Here is a 14,314-nt window from a genome sequence, read left to right on the forward strand (position 1 = left end):
TTGATAGACAGTAATAATTGATTTTTTTTTAAAGATCATTGCTGATGTGTTTCCACCTTGGCATTGTGTTAAGGCACACCTGAATGCTCCATCCCAGCAAACTGCTAGGACTGATTTTTTAAAATAAATATGTTCTGATATGTTAAAAAACGGCTGAATATGATAAATAACATTTGTGTAAACATAAATCTTTTTAGTAAAGGTAATGTTACTTTATATTTTATTGACATAGAAGTAGAAATTGAACAATAATTGGTGCACATGTTTAGACCCCCTTGTACCCGTATTAATTTTCAGGATCTTCGTTAAGTTGGTATATTAATCCATGTTGGGACCTTTTTGTTTAAACTTAGTTGCCTTTATTTAATCCTGGCATTTTTTATGCTGTTCTCCTGTAAATGAGTATCAAAGTAAGGGAGGCTTCTTAAAGACTAATTGTAGTGCCTGAGTTGTTGGGAGAGGTTTTGTGTGTACTGCATGAATCACAGTTGGTGGTGTGTTGTCAGTAGCCAACTAGGTATATATCACTGAGGTCTCTGCCCATCCACTAATCCTCTCCCACACCCCCGCCTCCCTCACTTCTTTCTCTCCAGCCTAAGTATAATATCTAGTTTGTCTCAGACACATTCATCTGCCCCCTGAGTGGCTTCTTACAGATTAACTGTGGATGGAGTTTGGAGGCTGCAACCTCTCACTGATCACTCAGCGTTTAACTCGAGCTGGGTCTGTATGGTAACTGTGCAGCTGTAGACTTTGAGACCTGTATGGAAATTGCGTGCAGATCTAACAGCACAGTGAGGTGCTGCTGATGACCCAGTACTCGGGAGAGGCTGTGGGTGTTGTGGTTTGTCCAGGAGATGCGTGAAGGAGCCCTGGTATGTTTCTGTACAAAGCCCTTAAACACAGAGATGAAGAGGAGGACATCCAGGTACAAACTTGGTTGCTTATTGTCACTAGTCAAGATGTGGGACGACATGCTTATTGACATGTTTTCAGCATTTTCTGGCGGCAGATTTAAATCCTGTTGTGTTGGATGTAACTTCGGATCCCGAATTTAAGATGCTTCTGTTTAGTTTATATCAAACAACATGCTGATATTGAGAAACGCTTAACGTGACCTCTGGGAGAAAATGTTGCTCTACTGCTTTTGTCAGACTTTCAGGAATTGTTGAAATCTTTTGGAGAAGGTGTTTGCAGGTTCCCCTCTTTGTGCTGAAGAGATTAATGGTGCTAATCGCCCTTGGGTTCCTCTGAGCTGCTCTGGAGGGAACAATAAGGCACGAGGCATTAAATGAAAATTCCTTCACCATAAACCTTTGTTATGAGAAAAATGCTGTTGTAGAATTAGACGGCTGTTTATACTGTTTGGTAGATGCCTCTAACTGGTGTTCCTTGTGAGCTCTATTTGTCATGATTTTATATGACTGTTTCATTTTTTCTTCTGTGTTAAACCTTCTAATCCCCTTAAATTGTTATAGACTAAATCCTGTATTAAGGGGTGCAACATCCCTTTTAGCCTTTTAAGATGTCTTGAAGTTTATTATTTAACATTGTTATAAATAACTTAAAACATACTTGGCTTTTATTCTCATTTAATTTTTCTTTACGTATCTTTTATGTATACTTTGCTTGAATTGCATTTGAGTCCGTTAAACACAAACATGAGAGGCCTCAGCTGCCGCTGCTCACAACTGTTTCTTTTTGTTCACAGTCCCAGAAATCCTGGATAGAAAGCACTTTCACCAAGAGGGAATGTGTGTACATACTTCCAGTGTCAAAGGACCCCCACAGGTATGTGCTTAGACCTACTGTAGTGAGTCTGCTGGTGATAGCCATGGAAACGGCGTAATTGCATGGTGTGAGTTAAAGAAGGCCCAAACCATAACGACTACTCTCCAGAGGCAAAATGAGTCTGTTTTAATGTTTATGTCTGTCACTAAAATTACAGATTTAAGTGAGGGGTTAAGCAAGTGATGAACCTGTGGATCGTGACTTCTTTCAATCTTAGGGATGGGATTGCCCCCCCACCCAAAAGCAATATTAGCAATGCATCACTCCAATTTTTCTAGTTCTGATATGATGTTTATACCTCAGCTTCAGGTATCTGCTTTATACCAGTGTGAAAGTAATAAAATGTCATCCTCACAGTGACAATTGGACTAGGAATCTTTTATGTGTAAAACATCATAACAACTTAACTTTGTTAAAAAAAAAAAAAAAAGAAAAGACAGATAGATAGATAGATATTCAATAAATGTGTACTATCTATCTAACGAGTGCTAAAAGGAGTATTGGTTTTGTTTTCAATAATTCTTTTTGATGTTCTAATGAACTACTTATTCAGTCTCCCAACAGCGTTTTTTTTCTGAGATTAAAATTAAAATCCCATTTTAATCCTCATTTTTTTCACTGTGTGGATATTTTTTTATTTTAAGGAATAGTCCGTTTCTGAAGAACTGATTTTGGTCTTTTGTCAGTTGACACAGTATTTTTCTGCAGACTTACTGGAATCTTACAATGCAGTGTTGAAATTATATGCAGGCTTCTTCTTGGCTTGGCGTGTCATGAAGGCCACTTATCCACACTGTGTGCATGACAAACATCAAACAGCTCTGTTAAAGGGGCAGTAGTTGCTATAAATACTCATCCACTTGCAGAGAAACGGGGAAGGAAAAGGTGATTTTTTTTTTTTAAAGTTCCCACCAGCAGCTGATATTTACGGTTAAACAGTCCTTGGATGTCTTCCTTTCTTCTTGTAAACTCACAATAATGGTGGGTGACTTGTTTTCCTGTGTTTTCTTTTACATCAATTATTTGCGAACTGGTTATTCTCTGTTAACTGCTGTACGTGCGGCTTCTGCTAAATGATTCAGAGGTGTTAGTGAACACAGGCTCATTTAACATTAGGTCAAAGTGTGGCATGTGACTGTGATCAAAGTGAGTCCCTTTGGAAGGTTTCATAACTGTCTCTTGGTTAAAGGCCAACTTAACCGGGCTGTCTGCCCAGGAGACAGTTAACCTTCCTTAATGTCCTTAAAGAACTTTCTCTGCTGAGAACTTCCTTCACACTTGGAGAAATCAAACTTCACATTAGTCTTGTTTTAGAACGGTCGTGTATGGTCGGAAATGCTCTTCACATTTATCTATTCTGTTTTTATTTATATTCACACTGACTGAGTTGTTGTGGCATCCTTTCAGATGCCTTCCAGGATGCCAGATTTGCCAGCAGCTGGTCAGGTGAGTATTTGTTTGCTTGTTGTTTGACTCATTCTCTGTTATCTGACAGGGTTAGCCTGGCAGAATCCATGCCTAACCAGCTGCTTTACATCAGAAAAACCCCAGAGGTAAATTCTTTGCAATTCCTTTGAAATTCCACTAAACAACAACCTTTACCAGGAAACAATTAAATTCCAGGCTTTATGTGTTAGGATGCGTATTCTCCCCTAAGGCTAGTAGAGGAAGACAGAAAACAAAGCTCAGACTCAATAATGATAAACAATTAGGCTTTTTTGTTTTTTGAAAAATCTGTCATCATTGATGTGTAGATAAATGATTTAGGCTGTAGATGGTTCATATCTTGGACACACTTTTACCAAGTCTGTCCAGTATTTCAATTGTTTATGTTTTAGTAGCTTGCTGCCTCAGAGTTTGAAGTATCACAATACTGTTGCAGTTACACAGCCAGGCAGAAGCCTTAAGGGAGACCGGTGTCAACATCTGACTAACACGAGAGGGAGATAGACAAAGGATGGAAATGGAGAAAGAAGTAAAGAGGCTGTGAATTAGATCATCTTTGTCCCTGCCAGAGAATCCAGTCTGGTAATGTTTGGCACACATCTTATGGAGAATATTAAAATGTTTCTAGAAGCCAAGCCATGCCACTCTGCAGCCCTCCAGGCAGTTATTTTGAACTCACTGTCTAAACAAATGGGCAACTGCGTTCCAAAATAAACTCAGCATCTGCTTATCTCACAAAGTACTGAACAATGCAGTGCTAACTGATGTTATAGATACAAGAAGTCATGGAAATGCAAAAAAAAGTATACCCACAATAATGAGTAGATGATCCTGGCGTTACACAGCTGAAACTGTCAGGATCTGCGTGCATATGTCAGCACAATAAGATCATGTGTTTTTAGTAGTGGAATGGTCATAATTTCTGATAACTCAAATATTTAAGTTATAAGAATAATATGTATATGTACTTTTCATAGACAGTGATTGATTGTTTTTTGTTTGGTTTTTTTACTTTTTTTTTTTTTTGTCTCATGGGTCAATAATTCAGCGGTTTAAGAGCTGAAGCATAAGAAATTCTCTTGCGGAAAAGGAAATGTGAGAGCCATTTAGGTTTATCCTAACATTAGTCCATCAGTTAATAATTTCAGGGTTCGTCTAGATGGTGTTTTAGTGAGAAGGGTGTAATATTTTGAAACGGGTGTGACCAAAATCTAACCCAAGCTTTTTTTTTAGTGTCACTTTAAACGAGTTACCTTGATGGAGGACTGATTTGTTCACTGTGGCCATTGTACTTGTATGACAGAATGAGGAGATGTTCATAAGCAATGCTGTACTCCACCCACATGTTTCCCAGATGGATTAAGCTTAGCGCCCCAAGCAAGTGCCAGTTATTACACCTTTGACCATGAACTGGAAGTTCAAGTCTTGATAGTAATGAATAAATGATGAATGATAGTAACAATAACTTTGCTGGGCATGAATTTGACTTGTCTTGTTACTTATAGAGCTGCTATGTGAGAATGAAATACAGCTAATTAATTTTAATTTATTAATTACAATTAATTAATTTTAATTAATTAATCAATTTAATTCCCTGCTAAGTAAGTTTGCTCACTTACAAAGAATTGAGTCCCTATTTTTTGGTAGTTTCATTTTAATGGAGAAAGACAGAATATCAACCCAAGTTGATTGATTTTGGTGGAGCTAGAATTATAACACAGTAATTATAATTAACATTTCAGCTGTAAAAAGAATGGTGTACATCAGTGTCATGAAGTTGTTATTACCAAGTATTAAGAATTACATGTGTAAGGGTATGGCTTTGAAAAACAAAACCAGATTCTCATCCAGGTAGCAACCTTCGACAATGGGGCCAATATGTTGTACCCTCTTTAAGTAGCAGCTTAAAGAGCCGTTATGGGAACAACTGGATTTCAGTGAATGTGTTTTATTTTATATATATATTTTTTAAGATTATGTAATGATATTGAGTACATTTGCACTATACCCCCATATAAGCAATATCCCATATTGCAAAAGAGGAAATACAGGTACCTACTTCTCTTTTTATGTCACAGGTAGACAGATTGTGAAGGTTGTGTGCTAGAATTATAACCAGAAAACACTAAAACAAGGCAAAACTAAGTCCAATGAATTGTACAATCATTTCAAAAACCTGCACCTTTACTTTATTGCAAAAGGGTCTTAAACATACAGATGACAAAAAACACATGCAATATTGCACTGATTGACTAAGTCTAAATATACAGTACATGTCCCAGGCAGCTGAGTAGTACCTGAGAATTCTTTGTACACCTGAATGCCATTGCTATTAATGCAGGGTTTGACAGAATCAATGGTCCAATGGCCTGGGGTCATTTTTGGACCTGTGACGATGTTTCCACCAACTAATTCAACTGTGAAGCAGATTAGGTTAAATGAACCCTCACTAATGAGTAGGTTTTTTTCCTGATTAAAATGTCACTAGAAGTACTACATTAAAGGTTCTTAATCTTAAGGAATGGGTTTTAACTGCTCCCATTCATCGCTGGCTTGTTTTGCACAGTGATAGCACAACTAATTTAAGAAGTTGTTAAAATGAAAACTAACTGATAAATTGCTACATCTAGCACAGCATGCACTCCACTACTATTCTCCATTACTGCTATTTTTGATGCTTTGTTATATAAATTGTATATAAACAAATTAATTATGCTATATTTGTAATAATGTAGCTGGAGTACGTTCTGTAATTAAATTGCCATTTTTGGGGGGGGCTTGTTTAAAAAATAAATAAATGAATAATAATCTCATCTTCTGGCCTATTGGGGGAAGATGTTATGTTGAACAAGGGATCCTATGCACATGACAAACATTTTTTGTTAATGATGATGTGCCGCTTTAGCTTCTCTGCCTTTTGTGCAGCTTTTCATTGGCTGCCCATTGCAAACAGGAGGTTTGCTCTGCAGGTGGACAGGGCGTCTATACTCACAGCCAGAGCTGTGTGCCTGCCATGACAGTGTTGTCTCATACACATACAGATATTGGGAAATCTTAGGGGGAAAAAACCCTAATTTAAAGCCTGAACTTTTGATTTGTAGTGGCTACTTATACTTGGCTGGCATGATTTGAAACCACAGCAATGTTTATTTTGAGGAGCCAACATTGTCGCAATGTGTGTTTATAGAAAATAATGAAAAAAATAATAGGCACACGTTCATAGTTCAACATTCAGTTGAAGAGTGCAGTGTTTTCCGAAAAACACTTAAGGAATATTTATCAGGTGTGGCATGGATTCCTGTTCCTTGTACTGTGTTTGTTTCTCTAGATTATTGTTCAGCTTTTGAAAACTCTTGTTTTAATTGTTATTACTGGTTTCCTGTTATTCTTTTTATTTCTTCAAAATTGTATCATGGCTAATGATAATCTAAACTGTGCAAAGAGTTGAAAAATGAATCTGGGTTTTTTTTTTTTTTTGCTGTTGTTGTTTTTTAAGGTGCTGCTGTGGGCGGCTGGTGCGGCAACATGCTGGCTTCACAGCCAGCTTGGCCACCAAGTACTCGGATGTGAAGTTGGGTGAGAGCTCCAATGTGCCTATGCCCGAGCTGGAGGAGTGGTCAGTGGAAAAACACACAGAGGCCAGACCCACTGATGCCTATGGTGTCATCAACTTCCAGGGAGGGTCTCACTCATACAGAGCCAAGGTGAGGGGCTAATCCTCTTTGCTGTGTCATGTTTACATATTTTTTTTTAACATTAATATACAAACTGTGTTGGGGGGGGTGTTCCATCACTTTATTTAAGGTGTGGTGACTTCTACATAGATATCCTTGGTCTTGGAGTTTTATAGGTAAACAACTTTAGGCTTGACTTGATGAAATTAAAAAACAAAACAAAACAGTTTGATCAAAAACTGTTTGATAAATAGTGCAGATTGTGTATTTCAGTTGATTTTAGCTTATTTTTCCGTGGCACTTTACTCTGTATAACATTTAAAGGGAAGTTTCTTCCATCCAAACACAAATTTATTGTGTGTCGTGACCCGTCCTTTCTTCATTGTGTGTTACGCTAACATGTTATTCTTGTGTTTTTGAAACTGTGGACAGTATGTACGTTTGTCCCATGACTCGAGGCCAGACAGCATTTTACGGCTAATGCTAAAGGAGTGGCACATGGAGCTTCCCAAGATCCTCATTTCTGTCCATGGAGGAGTTCAGAACTTTGATCTGCACCCCCGCATTAAGCAGGTGGTCGGCAAGGGCCTCATCAAAGCTGCTGTCACCACCGGGGCCTGGATTCTCACCGGTGGTGTTAACACAGGTAAATAATCAGAGAAACATTATGTTCTTTTTGAAATACTGTGGAAAGGACGAAGTTCTCCTGCATATTGTATCATTTTAAAAAGGTTGTGCAATTCAGATTGATTTTTAAATGAGGAAAGGCATTTTTTAATTTTTGTTGAAATTAGGGAAAATGTTGGAAATTTACACTTTGATGTACAGATTCTCACAATGTACATTTACATGTATATTCAAAAGTATTTAAATCTGTTTTTCCAAAGAAGACTTAAAAATTATATAAATAAGAATGTTGATGATCGAACTCTTCTTTTACAAAAGCTGCAGATTCATGTTTAACAGGTTGTTCAGTCATTGTGGAAAACAAGTCCTGTCCAACATGTGCTCAGCGGGAAGAAACTGCGTTATCTGTAGATTAACTTTATCAGACACAGTGCACTGAGTGTACTCTACCTTTTCAGTCTTACTGGCCTCAATACATTTTGAGAAAGATGCACTTCAAGGACATTAAATCATTATAGCTTTGTTTTTATACTGAAATCAGAGTCTCAGGCTGAACATTTTCATGTGGTTTTCACAAATAGATCTTTATTCTCTCAGCACAAGAACAAGAGGAATAGCTCTTAATAGGCCTCATATTCTCAGCAGTGACTGACCATTGTGGTATCATCTTTATGTTTTAATGAGACAGGAGGCTTCATTAGTTTTGCTACTGGTGGATGGAACAACTGAAACCATCACTGAATGCTGCGCGATTAGACAAAATGTGTTAGAAATAAAACCAAAAGTTGATCATAATGCTGAAAGCATAGCAGCCTCCATTAGGTTTGGCAAGTTCAAAGAATTTCATAGGTAGTTTGTTTTTGGTGCTGCTAGAAAATGATTGTCAGTCCTGGAACATATTTGATGTAGCTTCTCGTGAAGGTAACACCCGATAGGAAGATATCTGTTGTTGAAATCCTTTTTGTTTTCAAATGAATTGCCAGCAATGTTTGATTGGGTGGAAGATGATCTTTTTCGCATATAGCACACAATAGATGGTCTACTACTAGAAATACTCTGCTTTGGTTTGGGCAAGGGTGATCCCTGGGTGGAGCATGAAAGAGGCAGGATATATGACATTACTTGGTGTGAATTCACTGGACGGTTACCTGTACTATTCTGGCATAGGAGAAATTGGTCATCACACAGTGTTTGTTAATGTCTGAGCTGGCTGTCAAACATTTGCAGTCTCACATGTTACATATACATCTAGAAAAGTTTTGTATATGTGGAAACTGCCCTCCTTAATTAATTAATTTTGCATTTTGGACTGAAATTAGATTTTTACAACAAACCTAATAAAATGTAAAATTTCCTTATTGAGTCAGCGGATTCTTGGTATAATGAAAAATACACTTATTAATATAACTGAATAAACATTATTATTATTATTATTATTATTAGTTTTTAATTCTAATGATAACAATTATGATAATTTCTATATATTAACAAACACTGAAGAGTCTTCCAAAGAAAAATGCCTTTTATCTACCCTACGCAAATAAACAGCCCGTTAATGGTGATTCGCTGATGTAGCAGAAGTTCTCCAACCGTGTCATTTGGTTGTGAGTCGAGGCTGATGTGTGTTTGCAGCCACAGTATGGCGTTAAGATGCTGTGGTCTGATCATAGTGTTTAAATCATTACTCACAGGGTCAATTACTCAGACCAGTGATTACTTTTAATCCATCTCTGGTACTTTGGCCAGTTGGGATGGTCTCCCGGCTCACAAATTACTGCTGAATTCATAGGATCCATCAAGTGAGGATTGCGGTTCACAAACAACTCCAGGGCTAATGTACTTGTTGTGAGCTGACCCCATCAGTGGCATTGTGGTCATTAACACTCTGGTGTTTTGCCTGTTTCTTTTATTTTTTTATTTGGACTCTGCTAACTGACAGCAATGCATGTACTTTAATGAATAGAGAACAAGAGAGGAACATGGGCTGTTATTTTGTCTAAGAATGAGAGAAAATTGAAAAACATAAACTAATGGTACACTTATCACTTAATAAAACTACATCCGCTGCTCCCCTATTTCCAAGGGGTCGCCACAACGGGTAGCTCTGCATTTATGATTTGGCAGATTTTTATGCCAGTTGCCCTTTCTCACACAGCCCCAAACAGATGTGTTAAACCAATTAAATCTGACCTATGAATCATTCAAGTATTAAAAAGGGTGATGGACCAGTGTTGTGTCTGCACACAACAGACAAATTAGCAAAGAACCAATATTAACCATACAAATTTAAATTGTAGGTTTAGGCTCTTTAAAACGCTTAATTTTCTCTTATTTCTTTAGGTGAATCTATGAAAAATGGCAAAGATAACAGTTTGATGGGCATAGAATTGTATTTTTGCACCAACAAGGTAGTTCTCAAAGAAATATTAGCCAAAACCTTAGCATGTCTTGACATTGTGTGCAGTGTCCTTAAAAAAAATTGAGAAGATAGGACAAATGGAGGACAAAAGAAGTAGCAGGTCTTAAAAAAAATCTCCTGTAGCAGATCAAGTCTTTTAAGAAATAGAAAAAAAATTCAGCAAAGACCTGACAGGACCTGAGAGATTCATCCAGCCTTTCAGTTGAGCCATCTACTGTTCGCTGAAGCCTCGCTGGAGTTTTTCTCAGTTGGAAGGGTGGCTGTCAAGAAGCCATTTTTAAAGGAGTGGAAACGGAAAGAACTGGCTGAGGTATGCAAACTGAAAATCAGTGGCAACAGGCCTTAGTGATGAATTCGAAATGTTTGGTTCAAATTGTGATGAATATACATAGAGGAAGTCATGAGAGAGGTACAACTGTGAATGTCTATTGCCGTCTGTAAAACATAGTGGAGGTTTTGGGCTGCATTTCAGTGTTGAAGATCTTGTAAAAATTGATGGAATGATGAACCCAGAAAAGTAGTCAGATTTTGATTCGCTGTGCAATAACATCTGGAAAGCATCTGATTGGCAACTACTTCGGTTTTTCAGAATGATCCCAAATACACTGGCAGTGAAGTAAAAGCATGCCTGTATGGAAAAGCACAGTAATCTACGCCTAGTCTAAAACTAAGAAACACTGAAGTGTTAAGTTAAATTTGAGAACTATTTAATAGAAAATGACCAAAATTAGTAACAAAAGCATTTTAAACCACTTATCGCATTCATCAATAATGAATCATGCTGCTTTACTATGCAGCACCTTGCATTGTGCATTATCAACATTAAACATTATACAGACAGACAGTGAAGAAGAAAAACACTTAAAACAAACTGATGTTAAATATCATATGAAAACATGTACAAAAGATGTTCAAATATCATTAAAGTATGACAAACTAACATCAGAAAAACTAAGAAAGTGTGACTGAAAAGTGTGGCGGATTGTGCCGACAACCACTTCAAATGTTAAAAGTTAAAATCTAAAATAAAGAAGTGAAATATCTACTAAAACTCATTCAGCTGCAACTAAGTCCTCCATGTTTGGACTTCTTCTATGTTCTTAACGCGCAAATAAGTCTGTGCATGATTACATTGCTCTGCCCATCAAAATGTCACGAAAAAGTCAGGCGAATATATCGCCTATCGTCATTTATTGGACTGATGAATGTCGGTTGGAAACATTTTACATATCACCCAACCTTATTGTCGAGATTACTTTAAATATAGACTATTAGTAGGCAATGTTCCCTCTAATTTTTCACGTGTCTGAGCGAACACACAAACTCCCTGAGCGATCCCTTGGACCACTGTGAGCGACATCAGACGTGTGCAATGTGGTCACGCCAGCATTGAATCCATCCAAGTTACATGGTTTATTAAGATAATCAAATTACAGCATTTACATTTATGTTAGACTACTTTTAATTAACTGCTTTAGCCCACTTACAATGAAAATGTAAAAAAAAAATCTTGTTCATGACCTGTGTAGTATGTTAACACTATTGGAAGTAAAAATAACTTGAACTCCAATTTTGAAAACACAACTTTCTTTCTTTTTAAAAAAAGCTCTGACTTGCATTATGAGTCTGTGGTCTGGGAGAGAGTCTGTAGCTCTCTGTCTGCAAAATACAGTATATAATGACCAATGCTGGGCAATTAATTATATAGTTACTTCTTTAAAAAAGTAACTCAGTTTGGCAAACAACAAAGTTTTTTTGCAGCTATTTTTTTTTAAATGCAGCCAAGGCATTTTTAAATAAACATTTCAAACTATTTACAGAACAATCAGGTGTTCTGCATCAAATCTGATGCCACACAAATTATTTGTGCCACTCCAAAAAATAATTTCTGTCCACTATTAGATAAAGTAGAACAGCAGCCTGATACCTGCAGGCCTGACAACAGCAGATGTATCACTCCTGTAACACCTGTAACATTCAGCAGTCGTCTCATTGTTCTGACACACACAACAAAACTGTTGACTACACTACACACTAACTACACAAGATTTGCGCTAAACTTCTCAAATCTCTCACATCTCAAAGCACCGCCGTCACTCCTAAAACTTCCCCCAGTTTTGTAACAACTAGATGTCACGTTGCCATATCATTTTTTGATTGGTCGACATGGTACTTTTTTGGACGAATAGGAAAGGTGGGTGGAGTTTGTTTTTGCTCACAGGCTTTCGAGCCTTTTTCCTTCTAAAACGCCGTTTTACCGTTTCTTCCCGCAGTAAATATAAACAACGATAGTATTCAGGAAGAAAACCAAACATTGCATATATTTTTATCATAACTCTGGTTTTACGTGGCCTATCAAAACAATTTAAAAACTGGTATAAAGTCCACACTTTTTCCGTAATTGTTCCGTCTGTCCTGCTCACCTCTCCAATGGTTGTACACGTTTCATTAATGTGGCTTCACTCCACATCAGCCACGCCGCTTTGCTCGCTAAAACACCGGTGTCGGCACATAAGTACGCTGTCATAGCCTGTCAACAACGTTGATTAGCTGCGTATATACGAATGTAAATCGCATCATTGGCTGGACTATGGGATAAGGTGGAATCGTTCTAATCCCATACGGGAGCAGCCAGTCACTTACTGACTAACACTGCAAAACAGAATTGTTAAAGTATTAATTTTAATTTCAAATCAGGTTAGATTTTTTTTTGTGCGCAACACAGATTTTCTGTGCGCAGAGACCATGCCAGCAGTGCGCAATTGCGCACGTGCGCAGCTTAGAGGGAACATTGTTAGTAGGTAGGTTTTGAGCATCCTTCAGCCATCTTTTACAAATCTGCTGATATGATGGGATACATGACGGAATCTGAAGTATTATAGTTTAACCTATCCAATGTTTTTAGTGTCTGAAAGTCAGATGGAGGTTGTCCATTTCTTTTCACAACATTGATTAAATATATCTATAAAATACATTTTTAATGGTGAAAGATTATGCTGAGATATGTGACTTGGGTGGACAGTTTTATTTCTAATATTAATAAGGAATACTTAGCAGTGGAAACCTTTTTATTTAAGAAAGAATAAAAGCTTATTTTTTTGAAATTTGTTTCTGAAGGTGTAGCAAAACATGTGGGAGATGCTCTCAAAGAACACTGTTCAAGATCATCAAAGAAAATTTGCACTATCGGGATTGCACCCTGGGGAGTGATTGAAAACAGGAACGATCTCATCGGCAGAGACGTAAGATGCAGCTTATTGTGACTAACCTGAATGTTAATGCACCACAGAAGTTGTCATTTTTGTGTGCATATAAAGATATATGTATATATGTGTGTATAGTCTCCTTTTTTTCCTTTACTTTTCTTGCTGTTAATGGCTGCTCTTTTCCACACTGCAGATTATTGCTCCATATCAGACACTACTGAATCCTCTCAGCAAACTAAACGTTCTCAACAGCCTGCATTCCCATTTCCTCCTTGTGGATGATGGGACGGTGGGAAAGTATGGCGCTGAAGTCAAATTGCGGCGGGAACTGGAGAAGCATATCAACCTCCAAAAAATACATGCCAGTAAGAAGTTTGTTTTGGTCATTAATGTAAAAGTACATGCTTAGTGCTGCAACAAAAGAGCACGCATACACTCACACACACAAACAGATATCAACATACATAAGTCCCATTGCAGCTGAATGTGTGCTGTTCTGGTGCGGGTGCAGACTGTGTGATGTATCCATGAATGTCACACTTGTGAGATTGACACAAGACTCAACATTGCACTGTAAATATATTCAAAAATCTCAGACTTCGCACTACCTTTGGAACTGTGAGTTGGACAACTTAATCAATCGCTTCTTCTACCATTAACAACAAACACAAGAAAAGAAAACCAGGGCTGGTTCACAAACCTCTAAAAAGACTCTGACATAAATTACTAAACACTCCTGAATCTGTACCAGATTCAGACTTTGCTCTTATCCATAGAACCAACACTATCTGCATTTTAAACAGACTCTTTAATAGAAATCCTGCATAATGAGTTTCAAGCATAAAGCAATAGTCTGGAGTTTAACTAGGGCCAGAAAGAAGCACTGGTCAAAGATGATAATAATACACTACAAACCTTTACTCTCACCACCCAACTGAACATTATCATAGCTGAAAGTAAAATGAAAGAAACTATATTCTGGACTTGAAAACAAGCAGCAATAGGGACACCCTGGTCGTTTCCAGCATACAGGAACGTAGAACAGATGAATTTCATGGTGACGAGACTAGAACTACAAAACCCCCCCACTGTCAGTAGCATCACATCTCACTGTGTAAACTGGAAATTAAAAAAAAAAAAAAAAGTAACAT

The 14,314-nt window shown here is 37.4% G+C and overlaps 1 protein-coding gene across 4 annotated transcripts in view; it reads left to right on the plus strand.

Annotated features, from left to right (window-relative positions):
* The window catches only part of trpm7 (transient receptor potential cation channel, subfamily M, member 7), a 157,338-nt gene that overhangs the window by 17,380 nt on the left and 125,644 nt on the right, over positions 1–14,314 (plus strand). For 3 of the 4 annotated variants that reach the window (XM_063478277.1, XM_063478250.1, XM_063478260.1), the window contains exons 2-7: positions 1,712–1,791; positions 3,199–3,237; positions 6,734–6,941; positions 7,344–7,557; positions 13,075–13,199; positions 13,357–13,528. In XM_063478277.1, the coding sequence (XP_063334347.1) occupies positions 1,712–1,791; positions 3,199–3,237; positions 6,734–6,941; positions 7,344–7,557; positions 13,075–13,199; positions 13,357–13,528 (838 nt within the window). Of the gene's footprint in view, positions 1–1,711; positions 1,792–3,198; positions 3,238–3,725; positions 3,820–6,733; positions 6,942–7,343; positions 7,558–13,074; positions 13,200–13,356; positions 13,529–14,314 lie in introns of those variants that run through there. The other variant, XM_063478268.1, reaches the window with a different exon arrangement.

Source organism: Pelmatolapia mariae, linkage group LG1 (genome assembly GCF_036321145.2).
Source record: "Pelmatolapia mariae isolate MD_Pm_ZW linkage group LG1, Pm_UMD_F_2, whole genome shotgun sequence".
In the NCBI taxonomy this organism is placed as follows: domain Eukaryota; kingdom Metazoa; phylum Chordata; class Actinopteri; order Cichliformes; family Cichlidae; genus Pelmatolapia; species Pelmatolapia mariae.